The sequence below is a fragment of the Hippoglossus hippoglossus genome, chromosome 13 (assembly GCF_009819705.1).
Source record: "Hippoglossus hippoglossus isolate fHipHip1 chromosome 13, fHipHip1.pri, whole genome shotgun sequence".
Taxonomy (NCBI): Eukaryota; Metazoa; Chordata; class Actinopteri; order Pleuronectiformes; family Pleuronectidae; genus Hippoglossus; species Hippoglossus hippoglossus.
The window spans coordinates 8,607,382-8,631,917 of NC_047163.1; the positions used below are offsets into that span (position 1 = coordinate 8,607,382).

The 24,536-nt window shown below is 40.0% G+C and overlaps 1 protein-coding gene and 1 long non-coding RNA gene across 13 annotated transcripts in view; one reads left to right on the forward strand and one right to left on the reverse strand.

Annotated features, from left to right (window-relative positions):
• ncam1b (neural cell adhesion molecule 1b) overlaps positions 1–24,536 on the reverse strand; it is a 71,098-nt gene that overhangs the window by 9,519 nt on the left and 37,043 nt on the right. For 2 of the 12 annotated variants that reach the window (XM_034605437.1, XM_034605448.1), the window contains exons 6-19: positions 24,130–24,247; positions 21,928–22,088; positions 19,788–19,930; positions 18,624–18,647; positions 11,958–11,987; positions 8,679–8,829; positions 8,282–8,469; positions 7,836–7,932; positions 5,519–5,689; positions 4,404–4,532; positions 2,977–3,009; positions 1,835–1,837; positions 731–855; positions 41–221 (exon numbers count right to left, since the gene is read on the reverse strand). In XM_034605437.1, coding sequence (XP_034461328.1) covers positions 41–221; positions 731–855; positions 1,835–1,837; positions 2,977–3,009; positions 4,404–4,532; positions 5,519–5,689; positions 7,836–7,932; positions 8,282–8,469; positions 8,679–8,829; positions 11,958–11,987; positions 18,624–18,647; positions 19,788–19,930; positions 21,928–22,088; positions 24,130–24,247 — 1,554 coding nt within the window. The remainder of the gene's footprint in view (positions 1–40; positions 222–730; positions 856–1,834; positions 1,838–2,976; positions 3,010–4,403; positions 4,533–5,518; positions 5,690–7,835; positions 7,933–8,281; positions 8,470–8,678; positions 8,830–11,957; positions 11,988–18,623; positions 18,648–19,787; positions 19,931–21,927; positions 22,089–24,129; positions 24,248–24,536) is intronic. The other 10 variants (XM_034605440.1, XM_034605449.1, XM_034605446.1 and 7 more) reach the window with 8 other exon arrangements.
• Positions 153–3,765, forward strand: LOC117773462. Its single transcript, XR_004615921.1, has 2 exons — positions 153–244; positions 2,970–3,765. It is a non-coding gene; the product is annotated as an uncharacterized LOC117773462 (long non-coding RNA).

Sequence of the window (24,536 nt, forward strand, 5' to 3'; positions counted from 1 at the left end):
TTTAGTTCCAGTTTAGTGTGGGTGACTTGAGGGAGGGTACCTGGGATGGCTTCTGGCTGCGTGGACGTCCTGAAGGACATGCTCGCTGGCTGGGACTTGCCCTTCTGATTCTCTGCCACCACATACACATTGTACTCTGTGTCCCACTCCAGGCTGCTGAGAACCACGTACTCGCTGCCGCTGGGTAGTCGGATCTCTGGTTTCCACTCTGACGCTTGTATCTGAGGACACAGACAGATATTTAGTAAGTACATTTATGTCTGAAAAATGTAAAACATTTCTTGAACCATCAAGAAAATGCTTTGCTTGAAAACTGATTTTGTCAGATTCATTTTCTGTTGATAAAATAATCAATTAAACAATTTGTTTCCGCTCTAAGTGCATTAACATGAAGGCTTGAACATGAAATAATTAGACGACAAGTTAAACAATTAAAGTTTTCAAACATTAGGAAGCGTCACAGTAAAATGAATGCTAATAAATGAGTGCTTGATCAATCGTAAATAAAAGTTAGGAAAATTTACTTAACATACTCAAAATAATTTATCAGAAAACTCAAAGATATTTAGTTTACTATCATAAACTAGCAAAATGTCATATTTAACAGTATTTGAGAGATTTGGGGCATTTTAGCTAATAATCATTTAAACGATTGATATGATTAAAAGTGTTGTTTCCTTAAATTATATATAGACTCACTGTCAGCTATCCTAACCAAAATCATACTCACTGGTTTGTAGCGGATGAGATAATGTAAGATGGGTGAGCCGCCGTCGTCTTGCTTGATCCAGCTGACCCTGAGCGAGTTACCTTTAGGTTGAACAGCCCCCTCAAGCTTAGGAGGGTTGGGATTCCCTACAACACATGAGCAGCACAGAGGTCACTGAGATGCTGGTGTAGAGATCTAGACGTCTTGTTTGCTAAGAAGCAGCAAAATGCAGTTATGTCAGTCCACCTTTATTTATTACAGAATGAAAAAGTGACAGGAAACGTTAGAAGTTTGAAGAAAGTTTGAAACTGGCTTCTCTTCTTGTCCTTCTTTAATCACTCACATCAAGATGGTTTGTCTGAACTCAGACCATCTGCCAAATGACTCACAGTCACATGTTTATCTGACTCAGTCCGAGTTGCTGAGTAACATTCAACTGGCACAAAATGTACCGATGTTCCACCAAACATGAGTGAGCAGCTGAGCACAGACACTCAGAACGAGGGCCTCTGATCTTATTCCACTCAGCTTTAGAGACTCACGGTGACTGAGCTTTTACTGTACTGACTCCCAGGTTCTGGAAAACCTGATTAACTCACCAGTCCCAGTTAGTGGATATAGCCTGGAGTGATGGTATTGACACTACGATTAAATATGATAAACAACATGGAAGATGTACAGTGTATGGTAGGAGCACTGAGCAGGAGACCAGGAGCTGTTGGGAACCAGGACACTGCAGTAAGGAGCCATATTTTGAGGGAAGATAGGACGACACAGATTATGATTCTCGTGTGATTAAAGCAAAAATGTATATTACAAACTTGATTTATAGTAAGGCGACCAAAAGGAGGAGAGGTAACATCCCTCAGGTAGCGTGCTATTAGTACCATCCAAGTGACGCTGATATTAAACACTCCTGACTGTTATGTATTACTGCGACGACAGCTCTGGCTCCCGCTCATTTATCCTGCTGAGGCAAATGTCTAAATGACTTGATTAATATGACTGAGGTAGACACGTATTAACATGATTGAGTAGAAGCAATTAATGTGTTGTTTAATTTGCAGGGTATTCTCCGGTTACAGTTAGGAATCTTCTCTCAAAAAATCTGCAATGTCAGGTTACCTTCTGGAGCGGGGGGGGGGGGGGGGATCATCAGCACCATGCAAGGCAAACAACAGTCACATGAAATGCACATGTGAGCGGTCGAAAGAAGAAGACAAACATAGAAGACAACAGATGACAGAACTTAGATACAGGTAGAGGACAAATAACACAACAACTGAGCAGAGAAACTCATCTGGTTGGGTTTTCAATGTGAAAAGTGTAATTGACTTCGAACAGCTTTATCCTCTTATCTTTATCGACTCTGTAATTTGCAAGGCAGCAGTTTATTAAATGCTGATCTAATCCTGATGTAAACATTCCCAAACTACGGCTCGTAAACTGCATATCTGCCAATAATTCATGATACTGACTTTAAAGGAGACATATTCTGCTTTTTCAGTGTTTCTTTCCTCTAATGTCCTTTTATAGATTTTTTTGTTGTGTATGTACAAGTTAAAAAGCCCAAAGTCTGCAGTACAGAGAGCTCCCCTCCCCCACAGAGAGCACTGCTCCTGAAAGTCCTGAAACGCCTCCTCATTAGTCCGGCTCATACTTCCCCATCATTGTGATGTCACATAACCTCACATGACATCACGATGCATAACGCACGCCTCAATGCTAGTCTGACATGCCAGACATGCATGCCCCTGAACAATCAGAGCAGACTGGGCTTTATCGGGGGGGGGGGGGGGGGGTGTTAAAGAGGGAGGGGCTAAAACCAAGTGTTTCAGACAGAGGCTGAAAAGAGGAGCTGCAGCAATGGACATTTTGAGGAAAGAGATGAGTTTTCTGAACATCAGAGCGTGTAACCTTTTCAAGTATTAACCCAAATGAATATTATGAACCTGAATGTGAGCATGATGTGTCTCCTTCAATCGAGATGATCTCATAGGTTGCAGATCAAAAATTACACCAATATTCATATTTGTATTACTCAGCTGTCAACTCGTGTGATGTGGGTGAAATACAATCTAAAGACAGAGGAGTCGAGGATGATCAGGCCAAACAAGGTCACAGTTTCTAGGAGGATATTGTTCTATGCTTAGAAATGATTATAAATGCAGCTAACCAGTCAGGGTGCCGGGGATATCCTGTACTGAAAAGAAACAGCTACAGCAGTAAAAAAACTAATCGTCTATTTTTCTCACTACAGAACAAACCTGTGTCTTCAGTGAAAAAACGAAAAGTGCCGTCTAGGGACATAAAAGAGAAGATATCAGGCAATTAGAATCAGCCGTCTACATAAACATCTACCTGGATCTCTGTAATAACACTTCACTGAAGAGTTTACCAAGACTGGCTCCTGGCAGACACACAGGGGAGGAAACAAAGCATGTTTTTTAATGACTGCCACATTTATGTTGGAAATGAGGCACAGTAGCCTGTTTTAAGACACCGCTTCAAAGGTGGTAGAAAGTGAAGCATCTTTTTTCTTAAATTATGTTTCCTGGAAATATTCCAGCTAATTTATTCTGGGTACTCTAATTAGTCTTTAACACAGACATCAAACACTTTGTTCAGTGTAAGAAATTACTATTCTAAAACCAAAAAACATAAAAGATTTACTTTTTGTCTTCGTCCTGGACTTTTAGTCCTTAAACAAGCAATTTTAATTGAATAGACACTGACTTTTGCTCTTTGTCATGGGTTTAAATTGTATGTGAGCAATGTGCATGAAGAGATAGACAAACAACAGAGACACAGAGGTGGGACATGTGGATACAAAGCACAGTTGAACTGGGTAAGATAATGTTCTGCAAACACATGAATCCAAAGGTTTATTTGTCTTATTTATTACTGATGAACTGAATTTTAAAACATCTAACACATGAAAGATTTAAATCAAACCGAGAGCTGAACAAAAAGAGATGAATCACTTTTGTAAGTGTGATCTGATGGATACATCTGACAGATTATGGTAAATTAATGAAAAAGGGGGTGATTAAAATGTTTTAAAAATGGAAACATGTGGAGATGGGCAGCACACGGACAGAATCAAAAGATGTTAAAATAAAAATGGAATCAATTATAAGTCACGAGGCACATTCACTGGGATTCCAACAGGAGGCAGCAAATTCTCCTATAAAGACACGTAACCAACCAACAGAGGGCGCTACAAGCTAAATAATGAGTTGAAGACTCACCACAAGGCTGCTATTCAGAGAACTATGCAATAAGTCACATTCATATTGAAATTCATGATTTGCAAACACATAACGAGCCTAATAACGTGCTGTAAAACTGTGGATTTCTAAATATTGTGTGATTAGATCCAAGTGTTAATTTAATCAAGATGCTGTTAAACCACTTGAACATGATGATATATATGTTTCATGAGTTCTGGGATTTCAAGGGCACTTCATGAAAAACAGCCAAACAGAGCAGGACAGACTTCAAACTGAAAAGTCTCTTTTCTTTTGTGACACCCACAGTGTCAGTGCTGACCTGTGTGTTGCTGAGAAACTCTCTTCTTCAATGAGTTTCTAGATCAGCAATGGGACAGACGAGCAGCTCTCCTTCCAGGACAGAGAGGAGGGAGCTCAGGTAATTGTGTTAGTGGAGACAGAGGTTAAAGAAAGTCACTTACGGACAGGCTCCGTCTTGAAGAACTCTGCCGGGCTGCTTTCACCTTCACCCTTTCCGTTGATGGCAGACAACTTCATTTCGTAGTTGCCCTCTGGTTTCAGGTCGGTGATGGTCACCTCACTGATGGCGCCTGTTGCAACATATCAGAGGCAGAGCGATCCATGCTGAGAACACCTTGATCATTTTCATCAGCAGTAAAACAAACACATCCACTGTTCCTACAAAATATGCATAATTACATCACAATTAAACAGGGATTAGCTCAACTCCTCAACCCTAATACTATTCCATATATAAAAATATATTTAAAAAAGGGGTAAATCTATTTAGAGATGATTTTGATTGCAAAATCATAAAAATCTAGTAAAACAGTGATTCTGCAAACAGCTCAGACTTTTAGGACCAGTGTGAATGTAAAGTACAACAGATATTAAGTGATATCAGAATTACTTTCCCATTATTAAAGATAAGGTGAAATACCATGTTATCTCTCAACTACAGGCAGAGACAGACCGTATCTATCGTTTTTTTTGTAATTTCATTAACAAATGTTAATATCTGTATCATTGATAAAGAACTTTAACACAGAGACAAGACTAAATATGCAGACTGTCAAAACATTTTTCTTAGAAAACTGATTTTGAAGGTCAATGGAAGTCGCGTTAAATGGACGTTAACATAATTAAGACATAACCATAATGTATTTTAAATATTTTAACTTATTCAAGACTATTATGAATGAATAAATTCTCCTACAAAGGCAGCTGCACAACACACAAGTTACACAGTTTCCTCTCACCTGGCAAAATCCACCCTTATACCAGTAATCTGCTGCAGTGCAAGTGCACCTGGCTTTTAAAGCAAATGGGAGATGGCACGCAGATGGTTTTATTGCATGTCAAACCCTAAACCCACCCATGATTGATTAAGAGACGAAGTACAACCCATTTGAACCATGTAACTCGCGCAGAGACCAATTTTTCACCATTAAACTGGAAAAGGTGGATTTGGACACGCTCTAAATGCACCCGGGCGATGTGCTTGGATTGTTAAAATACACCTCTTCATCTTTTCCCAAAAAGCAAAACCCATTTTTGTTACATCTCACGTTCTCACCATCTTCAACCACGTAGACCTCCTGAGCCCAGCTGCCCCTGCCCTGCGTCCTCCACTCCGCTTTGTACTTCAGGACAGGGACGCCTCCAGTGGAATCGGGCTCCGCAAACTGGATCTGTGCTGAGGTGGAGAAGGGTCTCACCTCGCTGATGAACGGAGCCGACGGCACCTCTGGTAAAGAAGGAGGAAATGCTGTGTGATTACAACAAAACCTGTAAGATTGCAGCGCACCAACACTGTCAGACTCCATTGTTCCATTACACTTTGAGAGTGAGCTCACAACTCCTAATGGCTCCAAATTACATACGAAATTGGCTCCATCTTCTTTGTAAGGAATCTATGACTTTTGACAGTGAAGAGACGTTTCTCTTGCACTGAAAAGCTGCACACTCGTGTCATCATTTTAGAAAAAAATAAAGGTAGAGAAAAACATTCAAATTCAAACTGATTCAAGGGACAGCTGATCCGACGTCAGTCTGAAACGATGCACAAAGAAAATCAGTGAAAATTAGCAGCTTTTTGAAAGAAAATAGAATCAAATTACAAACAGCTGGTGCTGGAGGAAAAAAAATGAATTCGAAATCAGGCGGAAAATGAGACTTGTGATTATTAATCATCACTTAATTTTAGATTTGTGTAAAAAATATGTGATTCGTGTTGAACAGGATTATCTGACTATTTAGTTATTAGAAAAAACACACATTTATCAAGTTTATTGAACTGAACAACCTTAAGTTGGTTCAACCACTACAGCAAAATACAACTATATCCATATATAAGTGCTGGTGGCTGAACTCACACACTCTGGTTAGAGCACAGTTGTGTACTGAATGAAAAGGTTGACTGTAATTACCTCAGTTATCCGTATCCTGCTCTAAGTGCAGCATGTGGTGTTTTCAATTCATTCACTTGACCCTGTGGGTTAAGAGTTGCATTGACTCCCTGCTCTCTGCTCCATTTGTCTAATGTGCTGGTTAGAATACAGTCTATGGCATCAGCTGGTGGTGATCTGGTGTTTAAGTGAGATGCCGTAACTTTGATTAACTGTTTTCCATGAGTAAGAGGAGACGGCATCAATGTTGATCCACACAGGAGATTCAATTACACAGAGCATTTTTTATTTTTTTTTAAATGATTCATTTCTTAAAAAGGCTGCTCTTCAAATCTCATTTCTCGCACGCTAGTCTTTTCTGGTGATTCTGCAGCAGCATCATAACAGTTACACTGGACCTAGTTGTGCAGTAAAAGGCTGGAGGAGATCTGGTCAAATTTAGTGAAGAGAAAAGAACATTACAGCAGAAAAACAGGTTGGCATCTGAACAGATAGAAAAAAGGGAATGTGTCCTGCAGATAGAAAATCACTGGGGAGAAGAACACAAACCTGAGGAGACACCTTGAGATGCAACACACAGAAACCGAGGTAACCTGTCGTAAAGATGTTAAATAAACGTTTCTTTACTTTTAAGCCATATTTAGCTAAAAGCAGAGGTTTAATTTAATCTAATCTTATATGAACTTCTCACTATAACATTGACACTGCTACATTGCATTCAGATGTCTCACTTTAACTCAAGAGTCCAGTCAGCTTTGTTTGTTTTGGTGTACTAAACAACCGTACTGACACATTTCAGGTCTTGGCTTGTTTTAATGGGTCTCTGACTGTTTACTGCAACCTCTCTATTATTAGAATTCACAGTTAAAAATGTAGAGGGATGTTTTGGAATAAAGTCTGTTAGGTGACTACCTTTGTGTGAAAAGAGGTTTTATTCAACTGAACTTGTATTCCCTGAATTAAAAGGTGAGGCCGGCTGAATATGACTAAAACTGTCATGGGCTTTTCTTTTCTTTTTTTTTTTATCTCAGGACTAAGATTAAATCTAAAAATAGCTGACAGAGTTAATACTAGTGCACAAGAAAATACTGTATAATGATTCTGAGCCCTGTATGAACTAAAAGGCTTAGATCTGGTGTGTTTTTAAACAGCCACAGAGAAGTAACGTTAAATTATGTGATATTGGTTTGATTGGCTTTTTATCTAAATGTATCAACCATAGAAACAAACTGGTCCGTGTAATCTCACACTGTGCTGGGTGTTTTGATCATGGGTGAAAAATCTGCTCTTTAAGCTTTGGCCAGAAAAACAAGAAATTGATTTATCCCAAATAACCAGGATTTAAAAAAATTTTTGACAATGCACATCCTGCAGACAAATTGTTCCTATTAGCAATCCCTTTACATCACAGTAAATATACTTCAACATTTGACCATGACCTGAAAAACAAGGCACAAACTTGTAAAATGCAGTAACATCACTGACCGGCCTGAATGAGCAGGAACTCCTTGGACTCTGTGCCCATCTCATTAGAGGCGGAGCAGTTATAGCTCCCAAAGTCATTTTCAGACTCTGGGGTTATCTGGAGGAGGAAAATGGAGAAAAAAGAAGCAAATAAATGAAGGGCAGTGGACCAAAACAGATGAACCGAACCTGTGTGTCGATCGCTCTGAAGGTGACCTTTTTATTTGTCCATTAGCGTAGCCTATTTTTGTTGCTGTGAGCTTCCCCAGCGCTGAATTATTCATCTGATTTTTTAACACAATGGAGCCGAAAGAAAACCCTTCACTTCAAGCCTATGTTCATTAAATCTTGATGACACAAGGGTTGTGTGTGTGTGTGGGGGGGGTACGCAATGAAGGACCCTACGAGTATGTGTGTAGATTTATTTTCACAAAGAGTAAATCATGGCCGGACATATGGATTTGTACCTGCAGGAAGCTGACTGATGGAGTCCTGAAGATCTTAATGTTGGTGGTGTTCGAGTTGGGCAGCTGCAGTCGGTCTCTCAGCCAAACAATAGACGCATCACTGGGATGAGCTTTGACCTCACAGCTGATATTCACTGCATTCCCCTCCCAGGTATACACTGCCACTTCACCATGTATTTTAGGGGCATCTAGGAAACAAAGAAAATACACTTGATACCAACTTTCTGACAAAACTGTTTTTTTATTTTGGGGTTTTAACAGTACCTGGAAATAGTGCTACGTGAATAAAAGAGAATTTAAGAGCTTTATATGATCAGCAAATGGTTATTTTGTAGATGTAACATCTTATTTTCTTATTTTCTTAGACACTTCTATTGAGGATGAAGGAAATACTTACAGCGGACCTCCAGGTATGCCGACTGACCATCCTCTCCAATGGCACTGGTTGCTGTGCAGAGGTACGAGCCGGCATCCGTATACTTCACGTACTTCAGAGTGAGGGAGGACACACGAGCGTCACTCCTCACCACCACATTCCCATCCAGACTCTAAATGAGAAAAGAAATGGGTTTTGTTTAGGAAAACAAACCATTCGCATCAGTTATTTCCAACAGCCATATTGCACATTTACATCAACGGAGCCCATTTGAGCAGAGAGATGTGCGACCTGAGAAATAAGCGGGACTTTAATGAGCAGAACAGACATTACATTAATGAAATGGGCACATTCTGCTCTGTAAAGACGTGGAAACATAAGGACACAGTTGACAGTACAGGGGAGCTTATCAATAATTCATGACAGGAGGCACTAGAAACCATTGAGAGCTTTTCACACGAGGGCTTACCAACTTGTGAAATATGTTGATGCATGCCACTAGACGGAGCATTAGCCTCACACACTAACACTTCTATAGTGTCAGACACTTATGACCTAGTGTCATTGCACACATTTTTTGTAAAATAACATTCTAAGTGGATTCCTTGTGGTGTGTATTTTTTGTTTTTCTATTAGCTTGCATCTCTCTGAACCCACATTGAGCATGTGTCCCACTTTCAGTGTTGAAGGACACATGCCAGGTTAGATAGCGTTTGAAACCTGGTGAATAACAACTGACAGCTGGCTAATGAGATGAGTAAATGACCTTCCTGCTCTCAAGATACCTGGTTTCATTAACTTGATAGGCACAGCTACAACATCCAACCATTAAGTAGCTTCCCAGCCAAGGTCGACAGCTCTGTGTTGTTGTGACTGTTGTTGTCGTGTGACACTAAACTGTGGAGGTATCAAGTTCCAGATAGTATTATCCTAGTGCTGGAAATGTTTCTTTTAAAGATTAAATCTAGTCGATTGAAATGTTTTCTTATACAGACTGTAAACATTCGTTTCCCCTCATAAAAGACTTGTGTGAACTTCAACCCAACTGTTTGTTTATGCTGCCAATGACACAGACAATCTCAACTGTCATTTAGATAAAAACAGTACATCAAGGTCTCAGTAATTCTTCAACAGATTAAATTTAATTTATGGATTTGGGACATGCAAGTGTTTCAATACAGTAAGCTTTTGTGTTTTTGTGAATGGTTCCTTGAACACGATGCCGCAGAGCTGAATATCTCAGTCTCCCTTTTGGTTGCATTCATGGCTTTGATCCAAGCTACAGGAGAAACAATGGCACGGATGCTTTTACACATATTGAATTAGGGCCCGGTCTGGGCGGCCATGTTAGAGAAACCCTCGTTGGTTTGTATTCAAATTCAATAGACAAAGCATGTCTGGGCCATTCATTATGCATAGCGGGTAGCAGGACCAGGGAGACACTTACATAACACACTAACCTTTTATTCTGACCCCTGTGCAGAAAATGTTCCCTCTCAACTCCTGACTCCTGCATCTGTGCAACATGCCACACTGTGCGACCACTGTGTCATTGTTAGTCACCTCAACATTGATTCTTTTTTATTTTGTGCTCGTACGTTCTGAGAGAAATCAAAGTGTCACCAGTTTCTCAGGGGCTGCAGCCACGTACTCCTTATATGAGGCCTGTAATGAATATCATTATCCACCAGAGGAAAATGATGTGTTTTCTGCAATTTAATATTGGGAGTCATTAATGTTTCATAACTATAGTTTTCAGAGTTAATGCATAATGCACCGCGGTGGCTTTCTTTATGAAACCTTTTCTTGGTCATAATTTTTGGTTTTACTACCTATAACGAATAGGTGTAAAACCACTTTCCACGTCTATTTGAAAACCTGGAATAAAACACCAGGAGGACAGGGGAAGAACGAAAAAAAGACTTTCAGGCATAAGCTCCTCCAATAAATCAAACCACAGTGACGCCTGAGCTTTCAAACAGCTTCATCAGCAGAGGAGACAGAGACACAGCTGGAACAGGAGCACGTACAGAGGGAACATACCTCCCCTTCTGTAGCTCGTCACAAGACCTCATGCTCCTGAAGATTATTACTATACCCAATCCATTAATGTTGACCAGAACACTCACAACCAAAGCTACAAATGGGCTGCATGTGTGCTGTCGAGATGTAATTTGTGAAACAGCTTAATAAAATACAGTTCGTAAAAATAAAAAGGACAGCATAATGCATTTTTAAACTATCAGTGTTCCAGGATTAGGGAAAATTGGTGCTTGCTTTGGATTATCTTTATCCTTCTTAAAAAACGAGAAACTTAAGTAACTAGGATGCACTGGTTTGAGCTTTTTGGAGCTTCGTATTCTTGAATGAAAGAAAATATAGCATTCTCAATATTTTTACAGAAATGAGCAGAAGGAAAAGACCAATTTAGATTAAGTGCTATGCTTCCTGCAATTTGAAAGTAAAATAGAAAGGCTATTTGTGGAACCAAATGGTCCAAAAATACATATTCATATCATGTGGTACAAATGTATAAATAACAATAAAACGTTGATGGCATACTTTGTGAGAGCACAAATTTCTGTTTATCTGAAAGCCAGAAAAGGAATCTGTAACAGCTCTGTCCTCTAGTACAGTGCAATTGCCACAAACATTAGGCAAGAAGTGGTTTTTCTCACCAATTTTCTCACATATGTAAAACACATTTTGTGTGAGTGAAGAAAATGGGAGAAAGGTTTATGTGTTTATGTCTTTTGCCAATTTTTTACTTTCTTTCAGGAAAAGTGCCTGGCTCTGATAATCTGGGCTGCTGCACAAAGGCATCTTTCATTTTCTTTTATATACATATTCAGTCGTCTTTGGTCCAACAATCGATCAAAAATATGATCAAGAATTGGCAGTCTGGACATGTAGGGGGGGGGGAAATGGAGATCTGGAAAGTGTTTCAACTAAAAAACAGATTTCAGAGTCGTGTTTTGAATCTATAGAATATTTTTTTAAAAATTCTGATTGTCCTTTAATGACTTGTGTTCTCACAGGCTTGGTTAAATATCTGTGGAAAAAACCCGACACCGTCTGAAATGCGCTTCTGCATTTTAAGTTTATATAGAAAACAAACAAGTAAAACAAACAGACAGATTTGCTCTGGCCTGTTTGGCTTCTGCATTGCTCCCAGGGTTTATTCTCTCCCTGACCCTTCTTTGATCAAGAAATTTGATCTGCATCCATCCAGAATTGAATTAGACTCCCCTGACATGAAAGATGGATGGGTGTAGGGAAAAAGTCATGCATTTAGAATACCTTGTGATGCTCAGGCCGAGTCCATGATGCCTGCGGAGGACAGAGACAGAACAACAAACACAAGGCAAAAGCAATTCTTAGAAAGTAATCCTTATCCAGGTAAAGCTGGGATGCTGCACATTGCATGCAAGTATTAAGTGTCCAAAGTTTATTTCCTGTGCTTTCACAGAACCTGAGCTGAATGTCTGATTTCGCTAAAGGTCCACAGATATAATAACAGCTATGCTTTGGATTTGCCTTCTGGAGAAACCTATTATGTGACAAAAGTTTTGAAGATAATTTTATGGTGTGTGTTTTTTTATTAGTACTACAGACTCGAACAAACGCTGCTTTCTAAAAGCCTAAAAGGCATTTACGATAGCGCAAATGCTGACAGATAAGAAGGTTATTGGTTTATCAGAGGAGGCGACTCCATTACACGGCAACAACAGAGATATGTTGGCCTGTTTTGTAAAAGTCGTGCAGCAATTATCGACTCACAATCTATTCGTGAGGCTTGAAGCAATAACGAGAAGATAAGTACCAAACTGCCAATAGCAGATAATTTACTCTCAGACTGTTGTCTTTATTTGGGCATATAAAAAATGTCACTGAAACAACACTTGCCAGGTTTCTAGATATGAAATGTTTTTCAATGGAGCAGCTCTTCTTGAAATTAATCTTTGCGTCCAGGTGATATACTGTATGTTGTAGAGTAATTTAACAAGTCACATATCCTGCTTTGAATGTTAAGCATAGACTGAATGTAAAGATAGATGACATGTCTCCACTTGTCCCCAGAAAAGAAGCCGATCGGGGGGAATGAGCCGCGGTGTTGTGATCCGCCAACACACATGCTCGACCAATCGTGAGTCAGTCTCAGCTGTCAATCGTGGTGTTTCACCCCGTTTTGTATAACTAAATAAAACCACACTTAAACATACTTGAACATACATCAGTGTGATAGGAACTACCTAAAATGACAGTGACCATTTCTTGAGAACATTTTCTCTGGTCCATGTCCCATCCACTAACATGGAAGAGGCAGGGTTTATGACCTATACTGCAGCTGGCCACCAGGGAGCGATTGGAGAGGGGTCATGGTGTCCATCTTTATGTACAGTGTATGATATTAACACTATTTGTGCTACAGCTTTATTTTTAGTTATTGAGACTGACTCAGGACATAAAATCACATACAGTCTCTCTCACTCTACTGAATAAAGACAAATAGTCTGCTGAATATAGCATCACTTGATATCATGACAGATCAAATCAAACCGCTGAATTACAGATATTTGCACTGTACTAGACAACATGCTATGTCAAGTTAAATCACAGTGACACTGAAGAGCCCAACTCCACAAGACAAAAAGCTATTTGGAAAGCATGCTCTATAGATTTTATGATGCTGACGAGAAAATGTTAAGCATGACAATGAGATGTGATGGCCCACATAGCGAAAAAGTACTGAGGCGTAACAAGCAAAATGATAAACAGCTATTTCATCAGGTGCAACAGCAAGAAAATGTCAAGAAAGCAATCTGCTGGAATAATTGAAGGGCAAAACATCAAGCCCCAGTATTATCCTCTCATAATCAATACTGGGGGCTTATAAATAACACAAAACCCATGGTGTGTTTGAATTCAAGTGGTTAATATCACTGACAAACGATCACTGACAAACGATCACCGATGCGGGAGGTGAGAAAAAAACTTGGTAACCTCTTCATATCGAAGTATGAGTCGAATTTCACTATGTCCTCAGGAGCACTGTTAGTCCTCTACTGTCACAGCAAAACACACTGCTGTGCACCGTGCATCATTACAAACAGCAGTTGGCTGCATATCACCACCGTGCTGAGAAAGAGTGGTAGCCCAATTAAAACAGGCAGCCTAATGGTGTGTAACATCGCCACCCTCATCCACACACTCGTCTGCAGCGAGCGAGCTGACAACCGTCGCCGTCCGATCGATGACAGGTGTTTGTTTAAGACAAAAGGACATCGAACAGCAGCAGATGCGAGCGAGCAAGAGAAGACACCGCGACATAATCAGCTCCTCGAGCGAACGTGCACAGCAATATGGTGACGGTTCCCTTGGGATCTTTCCCAGCCCATTGTTATTTCCTTACAGAGAGAATTATCCTTGCTCTTTGTTCTGACATGAAATGTGATGTCAGCGTGAGGAGGGCAGAGAGAAGAGACATACTAACACGAGTACCCTACACACATAAATGTACTGAACCCGGGCTGTTTTATTCACTGGGTGACGCCTGACTGAAACTGATGAGTTCGCATATCGTGAGCGTCCCATGTCATTAACTGCTGAGCCAAGTAAATTCTGCCAGTGCACCAGTGAAAACTGACAAGCATGTAGGAGAAAAAAAAATCACTGACATCACTCCTACTACTGAGCCAGCAGGTGTGCCGTTATAAATGAGGAGCCTTTTGTGTTTGGAGAAAACAAAGCTCCTCTCTGCACTGACGAGCAATGTTTAAAGCTTCCTCTGTTCCAGATGCTCTTATACACGTCCGCCACACAATGGTATACACATTTTTTCTTTAAGGATCTCATACCAAGCGAAACAATCATGACGTTTGTTTAATTTCCGATTCAAAGTCTGGTTGTTTCAGCAAGTCTTAAGAGCTTTTAACTAAAAGAGTTTTACAGTTTCATTTGATTATAACTTCATTCTATGGTTCAAAATATTTCTGGATACTTGCAGCTTAAAACCTTCCAGCATCAAGCAGAATATTTAATGTGTATTCAAATAAGCAGAACGTCAATTATGTAGATAATGTACAAAATATGGAAAAAAGCTTAATTTCCATTTTCATTCATTAAACCAACACATTTATCTATAGCCACTCACAGTGGAGACATTTTAAAGAACGAGACGACCAAATACCACATGAGAAGTTGATTAGTTTTAAAAAATTTCACCTGTTTTGGTGCAAATGAAAGTGACATCAGGTGCAATGGAGGCAAAAGCAAGAAAACCCCCAAAAGGGAATGGATTTACTGTACATGTGGTGGCCACAGACAATAGCTCTCTCCTTCCTGACTAATTATTCTCTAGTATTGTGTTCTGCTGGTGTCCTTGTCACTACTGGTAGCATGAGGTGGGACCTGCAGCCCAATCAGCTTACACAGGTAGGCCAGCCCGTCCAGGATGTCTCAAGAAGGTTTGCTGTGCCTCCAAGCACAGTCCCAAGAGCATGGCATTCGCCAGAGAACACCAGGATTGGCAGATCTGCCACTGGTGCCCCGTCCTCTTCACAGATGAGAGGAGGTTCACACTGAGCACATGTGGTGAATGTTATGCTGCTGGTAACATTATCCAGCAGGACCGGTTTGGCGGTGGGTCAGTGATGGTCTGGGGAGGCATATCCTTGGAGGGTCGCACAGACCTCCATGTCATAGCCAATGGTACCCTGACTGCTGTTGGGTACCAGGAGGAAATCTTCAGAGCGACAGTGGGCCCTGGGTTCCTCCTGCTGCAGGACAATGCCCGGCCTCATGTGGACGGAGTGTGTAGGCAGTTCTTGGATGACGGAGACATTGATGCCATTGACTGGCTGTCACGTTCCCCTGACCTAAATCCGATTTAGCAACTACGGGATGTAATGTCTCGGTGTATCCGACGCCGCCAGGTCCCACCACAGACTGTGCAGGAGCTCACTGATGCCCTGATCCAGATCCCCAAGGACACCATCCACAGACTCATCAGGAGCCTGCCCAGACGTTGTCAGGTGTGCATACAGGCACGTGGAGGCCATACACACAATCAATCCAATTTTATTTGTCTAGGCCATATTCACAAATCACAATTTGTCTCATAGGGTTTAACAAGTCGTAACACTGCTGAGTCACATTTTGAGCTGCTGTGATGGAATTCACGAACGTTGGATCAGCCTATGATTATATTTTTTAAACTTTGATCTTCGGTGTGGTTTTGAATCCAGGCCTCAATGGGTTGATGATGTTGTTCTCAACAAATTATACAATGTACATTGGTAAAGATTTTCAACTTTAATAATTAGTTATTCACGATCTAATGTGCGATTTAAGTGTTTTTTTGAGCAGTGACATACTTTCATTGGGATATAAACAAAACAAACTATTCTCATAATAGTTGCAATTTGAACTCTATGCAGGTATAAAACCACAAGTGTACAATATCTCTTTTAACTTGCTCTTTTTATCCTTTTTATTCTTTATGTATAGACCCACTGCGGCTCTTTTGTATGATACAGTAATCTCCTTTAATCCTCACATTGTGCATCTCTTAACTCACGGTTGTCGAACAATTATTTTGTCTGCCAACCCTGAAGATTTTATTCACAATCTTCAGAATGAAAGAGTTTCTTCTTGTGTTAACCTTTAAAACCCCAAAGCACAATGAAAATGGAAAGAGAGTCAAACAAAGCGAGACCAAGATTTGAATAGATAAATAGCTGAATATCACCAGTAGTAGTCAACAGGGTTTGGAAGATCTTTATGCTCACATATTATACAGTTATTCACTATCATGACGCCTCCGTCTGCTACAGCATCAATAATATAGTTCTCATGTGAAAAGTGAATATATATAAAACCATGACCATCTCTATTACTTTTACTTCTAATTTTAATAGTCGTCCTACTAAGGGTCTACTTGAGATGTTGAAAGTTGAAAGTGTAAATGCTTAAAAATACCTTGTGGAGCTTTTGCCCACTCGCATTATGAAACAATGTCTTTGCATGGTGCTCCACATTGTGTTGTGGATCGTTTTTTAAGGTCCTCCCTTGCTAGATTCTAGTTTTAAAGATTTTAACGAAGGAGGACAACCATAACAACAAATATGCAAAAACTGTTGAACAAATATTCACTGTCTCTTGCTGGGTTATGCATGAATAAGGTAAAATATGTACTGAATGTATATGAATTAATTAATTAATAATAACCAGAGCTGTACAGATGAGAAAAATGAGTGTCTGACTGACTAAGGAGCCAAAGAACTGAAAACACATTTAAATAAACTGCTAATTAATTCTGGCTATTCGTCATCACCACACATCTAAAAAGGCACAGTTCAGATCTGTACTGGTTTCATGACCAATACAAAAAACTCATATTCATATATTAATGAGAACACGTTGCCCTTTCCGTCCTTTTAAGTTTCTACGAACAAATTAACAGCTGCAGTTTTTTTTGGTTCAATTAAACATGTCCACCCCAAATGAATGTTGTCTCACTTGTCACACCCATTCCAGATGAAATACAGCTGTTGTGATGATTACAGAAAGCATGGCAGACAGACTTCAAACGGACAAACTGAACAAGACAATTAAACAATTAGCAGCCATTTCCTCATGCAACCATTAGAGCCCCCACCATGGAAATCATTTCCCCTGCTGATAACCCGAACTCTAAAAGAAAACTGTATCTACTCTTACTCCACAGTGATTAAGTGAGGCTGCTAATCATTTCTTTGAAGAGATAATGCATCGTACTGCAGACTAGAGCGCAAAGCACACTGCCACCACAGCACAGATGGGCGTCATGACGTGTCATGTGACACGCCATGGTTCCACACGTCAGTGACCACACAGTGAAGAGAACTGGTCGGTGATGCAAACTGTTGCTGCCTGTTTGTTATTTATAAGAAAAATATGATTTATTTCTTCAGCCCTCAAATGCCGTCAGTCCTTAAAACTTCAGTAAAATTATCCATTATGACATGTAATGGTGAAATTGTAGGATGTAGAGCTGTGTTCACACACGGCTCTGCTCTGATAAGTTTCTCCTCGTTCACTTTGACAGCTTCAAGACCACAAACAAAGCCGACCTGTCCCGGAGACAAGAGGAGGTTGAGGTACAGCAGCTTTGCCAGGTGCTTCTCCTCTACACTGGATAACAGGTCTGAGGTGTGAACTGCTGCTGTGTACGGAGTCATGACGTGCTTCATGTGGTGGTAGCGTTATTTGCGCTTGTGAGGCTCCACTCAAAATCTAATTTTGAATATCAAACATTCAGCCCTGTAAGTTTGACAGGTGATAGAATGTGTAAAAGGTTCATATTGCTGTGCCTCACAGAGCACAGTGCCTGTGTTCTGCTCGAATCCATGTCAGTTTATCCACTTCTCCACCGACCACCTCTGTGATCATTATGTGTCTAACACTCACATTTCATATATCTTGTCTGCAGGGGTTGAGTGTGAGATACTCAAAAGATTTCAGGTGGATCACTACTAGCCTCAATTTTCAGGTGATACCGACATAAATGTTAGACGATCTAAAGTAGTATGGAGATGACAGACACACTGAGCTGGGCTTGAGTCCCGACACCCTCATGCTGTGATGGAAAGTTTGAAATGATCAGGCGACAGCGACACAGAAATGGTGTTTCTCCATTATGTTATTAACCAAATATTCATCTGATCTCATGAGATACATAGCTCTACACACTTTGTGTCACAAGATCAGTGAAGTTTTCAGGCTCTGTTTGGGAAGCATGCAATAGTCGAATCAATTTCATGAACTCTGATAAGATCATTCCTTGGGGTTTTCAAGAAACAGCTGGGAATTTTTCAATAAAAAGGGATTACTTTATTTCAGTGGGGGGGGGGGGGGATTGTCAAATATGGAGGCATACTTTGCAACACTACTCCAGTACATTTCTGTGCCACGCAGATTTCATACCTGATAGATCCTGTTTAGATGTGCCTGTAGGAAGAAAATGTAGCGCATGTAATGGACTGGCACCAGAATTCCTCCATGAGCTACAGTTTATCTCTGAAGCATTTTCCCTCTTATTACCTGTCAACTGTAGCAAGACTCCAAGGCCTTGAAGGAACAGGCCATGTGGGCAGTAGATGTTCAAGAATACCAATCACGTATTGACTGATTTTGAGGGTTTGCTCATGGAATATTGTCGAGGATATTACCAAGAGAACATACAGGGGAATCAAGGATGTAATGGAAAATAAAAAAGCCAGCTCTAACCCAATGCTTTGCCAAAACAAATATATGAGGTGGTAGCAGGACATCTGATTAAAATTATAAAATTTTAATATAAAAACTTTTCAATCACTGGTATGAGCAGAATAATGGCAATAGTGATTGAAAAATGCGTGACTAACACTTGAGCATTCAAGTGCTCATTCGAGCAAATACAATAAGAAGCAGACGAAGATTAATTATTATGCTTTCAATTACATGCTTATTTTGGGAATGTTATAATTGGGTTTCTGATGCAGATTTTCTTGACATTCGGAAAAAAAACTCAAGTCAAATTACAGGAAATCCATTGGGCCGTCTCGAAGGAGCTGGTAATTTAGGGAAAATAAACAGCAGTACATAAACCTTGCTGTGGGTGTTTCATAATGAAACTGCAGGGGTTCCCTACCTGCACATGATCAATATACCTCTAGAATTCAGGTTAAAGGTGTTCAATTCTTCTCCCTGACACACGCTGGGTTGTGTTCCTCTCAGGTGGTTACCAGTCACCGTGTCCCAATTCCACATGACAGACTAAAGTCTCATAGAGTTAACTATAGGAAAATTTAAATTTAATTCAATGCAAAGAAACTGGTTCAGAAGTGCAGATTCAGAGATACAGCACTAATTTTCAATTTGGAGGTATTACAAAGAGCAAGTAATATTAATCCACTTACAAAGTGGTTAGAATTCATGTAAAGTGTGCAACTGGGACACAGACAGTATCTGTCTACTTTATCCTAGTTGTGTTTCATTTACTTTAAAAGGAAAGGTGGTGGCAGGTAATCAGCCCTTAAGGACCAGAACTGAGTACCCAGGATTTAGTCATTTAGCGACTGCTGTCATCCACTGTATATATTATTTCACCTGTTCTCCTTCGGTGAAGGCGCGCTCGCCATAGCTCCAGTTGATGGTGGGAGTTGGATCACCTGAAGCCTCACAAGTCAAAGTTACCTGCTCCTCCATCTCTGACGTGCTCTGGTTCACGATGAATGTGATCCTGGGTTTGACTGTAAAACACACACACACAGTCATTGCAGCCACACATGCATATCAAGAGCAGGCAAGTGGTTTGACAGCACAGATACAATTGCAACTCCGTGGATTTGGAATTAGTTTGAAAGAGAGGATGAGGATCAGTAGCTTGACAGGTTATGGGGATTTTCTTGGCAGCAAAACTGTATTTAAGCTTCCCTAGTCCCAGCAGTTGTAAAATTCCTGTTATAATTTATTTTGCCTATCTCAAAGGAGCCGTTCGTCCTTTTTGTTTACATTTAGGCAAACTGTCTCTGTTACAGATCACCTGAGCTAACCTGAAAGCACAGCAGGGGGCCCCAACTGTGACATGAGTAGAGCAAGGCAAATTGAAGTGCCTCTTCTGCAGCTTAAGGATGTGCATTACCCTCACATCTATTCCATGCCCCCCCATGTCGGATGAAATGCATGGATTAGGCTATGGGTTAGCTCCACGCAGGTCACTTCAATATAGTGAAGACAATTTTCAGCACAAGAAAACAACTGCAGCCTTGAATTAAAATGCTGTTATCTCAGCCAATAATTGTTAAATAAACAAAGGACAGTCTGTCTTGTCTTTTTGTGATTTCTGAATCAACGATTTGAACATGCAGCGGTTATTGGAGCTTTCACAGCATACTGCAACATCGACATGTACGTCAGTTACCAACTGCACAAAGTCATAACCAGACTATATATTAATGGAATATTCTTTAGCAACTCATATAAACATCATAATCGAAACAATATCTTACTTAGGATAAAGTCAATAATGGGAATATTGCCGTCCATGTAAACATAGTCAATAACAGTATCCACAGTAATGTGTGTCAGCAAGTGAAGTATTCTGTATTTTGCAGGTGCAGAGTGTCTCTAAAGGTTTCTGCTGCTGGCTACATATCTACCTATTCTGTTCATGCTGGAGACAAAGAGAAAAGATAAATAACTCCTGTGTAAACCTGCAGCTATATCTCCGACACTCACGTACGTTTCTACAAAGGTATTGAAGCAGATCATATATTCTGACTTCAGAGGTATTGAGCTCTCAGGCAGTTTGCTTTACTAATTTCAGTGTTGCCCTATTTAAATGCTCTGAAAGTCGATATTCTCAATTAGATTCGAACATCACACAAACACAGAAAACCTAGACCCGTTTAGGCTATTTCACATGAGAGATCTCTTTATTTCAGTTTCCATCTGTGATCTTCTCACTGGTTTGAAATGAGCAAGGATTAAAACACACTCACACTATCTGAATGAAACTCAGATTTTAAATTTATAGTTAAATTAAATGGGGCTTTACAGCCTTGTGTGCACTGTGCAGTTGTACTGGAAGAATATGAATCTCCAGTCAGACTTGGTATTGACAGGTACCATTAAAGAACTCTTTCAAATTCAGAATATGGGAGCACAGCGTTTTCCACTTTGATGTAAGAAAACCAGAGCTTTGTGAGTGCAAGAAAATCCTCCCAGTAATGAGGGACATGTTGCTAAAGAGCTAAACAATGTGCTTTGAACGCTGTCTTCAGTAAATTCATGGAGATTGTTCATCCATTGAGATCCAAAGAACCAGGCTTTGGTAATTTCGTTTGTTTAGAAAAATGAAGTTCACAAGCTATTTCAATGTAAAATTAACTCTCATGTCTACATGAACCAATACTGTGATTTTAACTGAAATTACAGTCGTCTCTCTATGTTACAAAAAAAAGGCAGCAACAACCAAGAGGGAAAATACTAAGAAAAAGAAGAAAAATACAGAATTCAAAGAGTTCAGCTGAGTTCATTCTCCAAATCCTTAAACACCATCCTTACATGAAACGTTCACAACCCACACTGAATCAACACCTCATCTTGTATCCCCTAGAAAACAAGACACAAAACCATACAATAGTTCTTCACCCACCTACATACTCTTATATTTCATTCCCACACACTCGGAGCATTTCATATTAACACTTTAATTCATGTGTGTATATAAAATGTGTCTCCTTACCAAACACTCTGAGACTGAGCTCCTGCTCACTTTCCCCAGCCTTGTTCTTGGCAATGCATGTGTAGTCTCCTTCATCCAGCTTGGTAACATCCATTATTGTAATTTCAGAGCCATCTTCATTAAAGCTGTACTTCTCTCCTGCGTCGAGAACCACATCACCCCTGTGGGAAAAACAAGTGTGGAACATTAGACCTATTTAACCAATATGCTTCACAATGTTTCAAACATTATTTCATATGTACCATGTTAACAGGTCACTGCTCTTCAAAAAAATGTGTTTTCTTAAACCTGACCTACAGAGCTTTAGAAAATATGCAAGTCGTTTCTCGATGACAATTTGAAAAAGGTCAAGTGAAGAAGTGCCGTGATAAAAAAGGTGAAAGCGGAATATGTTTTCAGAAAATTTGGTAGATAATGTACCTTTGTAAGCCTTTTGACATTTGTTTTTTTAAAGTGTCAGATACATTTATAATTTGTTTACCAAGGATCCAAAACAGATAATGTTCTTGGACCTCTGACTGTGATCATTTGTTTCAGGCGGTTTTAATTGCGGGTTCCGTCCGACTGCAGATAACTACAGGATAATGTTAATTCTAACAATAAAAACCAAGAGCATCAGATGCTTGGACTCTTTGCACTTTGTGACCCTCAGGTTCTAAACTGTCTACAGAGCCGCCTGCTGTCCTGGAAACAAGACAAACAGGAACAGTAGAACAAAGCAGGAGCCTATCAATGGCTGTATTCAGACACAGAGTACAATGTGGCTCTTGATGACACTCTGGTCTTCAGGTTTCACTGTTTATATTCACCTTTTATATCCCGTGGTCAAGTATCCTATTGCAATGAATAAACCAGTTAGCAGAATATCTCTAATAACCCTAGAGGGTCATATAAACTCTGGTCTTCAGTTTGATGCAGGTAAACTGGTGCATATGACCAATACTGTTACTGATGTGGATGTGGGAATGTGTGGCTGTTTCACAGACTGTATTTTTATTAACTATTGCAAACAAACAAAGGCTTTAGTGTCTATTTGTCAAGTAAAGCCTATAAAAATGTTCTTATCTGGTCACTGCTGTATAAAGAAAGTATAATAGACTGCTGTGAATTTCTTGGATAATTAAAATTTCTTCTGCAAGAGAAAATGACTGAATTGGCCAATAACTAAGAAGTATCAATGGGCAAATCTGAGGATGTAGGAGCAAGGATTGTATATGTTTAAGATGATATTAACTATTATACGGTAATGTGTCTATATGGTGCATTAGGCCAATTCCTCATTGGTCTGTTGCAGCTTAAAACCTCCGCTGACACTAAAGGTCAACAACCAAATGTTTATCACAACCATTGCTGCCTGCGTCAAAACATTATTTTTAACTGAAAACACAGCTTGGTTTAGTGACTGGTCCGTCTGTTGGTTATTTCACCCTTATGGTCTAGACTAAAATATCTTGACTTTGGTGATCTGCTGACATTTGCTCCAGTGCCAACAGAAGCTGACCGTCTTGGTTAACTATTTGACAGACCTGAGAACAGCCTTATACACCTGCTAGTATTGTTCGATAAACAATCACTGACAAGTTGAAGTGTGATGTAAAGAAATTGATCACACCAGAAAAAATACTTTTCTCCACTTGTAAAAATATATCAAATAATATAATTGTAGCAAAAATGGGTTTCTACCCGATGACTATATAGCACACATATGAACTTCACTTTGTCCTGTAAAAAGCACGAAATTGCTGAGATGGTTACTTATATAATTATATATATGTATTTTATGTTTTTATTTATGTAACTGTGACGTGTAGATATAGCCTAGACACTGACACTGGAGTGAAATGTGTCAGTCTTATGTAGTGTTGCTGGAATGACGTCAATTCAACGATCAACTGATCTTTTCCTCATCTATTTTAGCCGGGAAACCGTGTGCGTCACATGTGAGAAATTGGTGAGACACAGAAACTCCAGATGAAGTGCTGCAGCAGTGAGGTGTAGACTGTGTAGCTGCTCAAACCTGTTAACAACATGGGGGACAAAATGAAAACAGGCATTCAGCGAGCGTCACACACCCATGATGCAGTCAGTGTGTCTGACATAAACAGGGCTATTTTTTATTGGGACGCTCTTTTAGCATGTGATAAGTGCTCCTGCAACTGTAACTGCAAGTATTTGTATCTCAGGTTGTTAGCAGAGTTTTACCTTGTCCATGTCACCATGGGTTCAGGAAAGCCATCGGCAGCACAAGTCAACATGGCAGGCTGCCCGACATCTGCTGTGGCATTCACCTCTGACTGCCATACCCTGATGGTCGGGAGCACTAAGTCAGAGAGAGAGAGAGAGAAAATAAACTGGTAGATAGACGCAGAACATACATATCTGCAGATAGATACATAGACAAACAGCAGGAGGGAAACAGAAACAGAAGCAGCGACACATTTCAGAGCACTTATTTTAGGCACTCTTATGTGCCGGGCTCAGAAGTTGCAGGAAACCGACTTCATTAGCATGAAACATCTTTGATACACGGTTGCTCTGGGCAACTGTTTCCACATTGATGTTGAGCCTGGCCGCCTCTAAGGATCGGCAGCTTATTTAAGCATTATGGG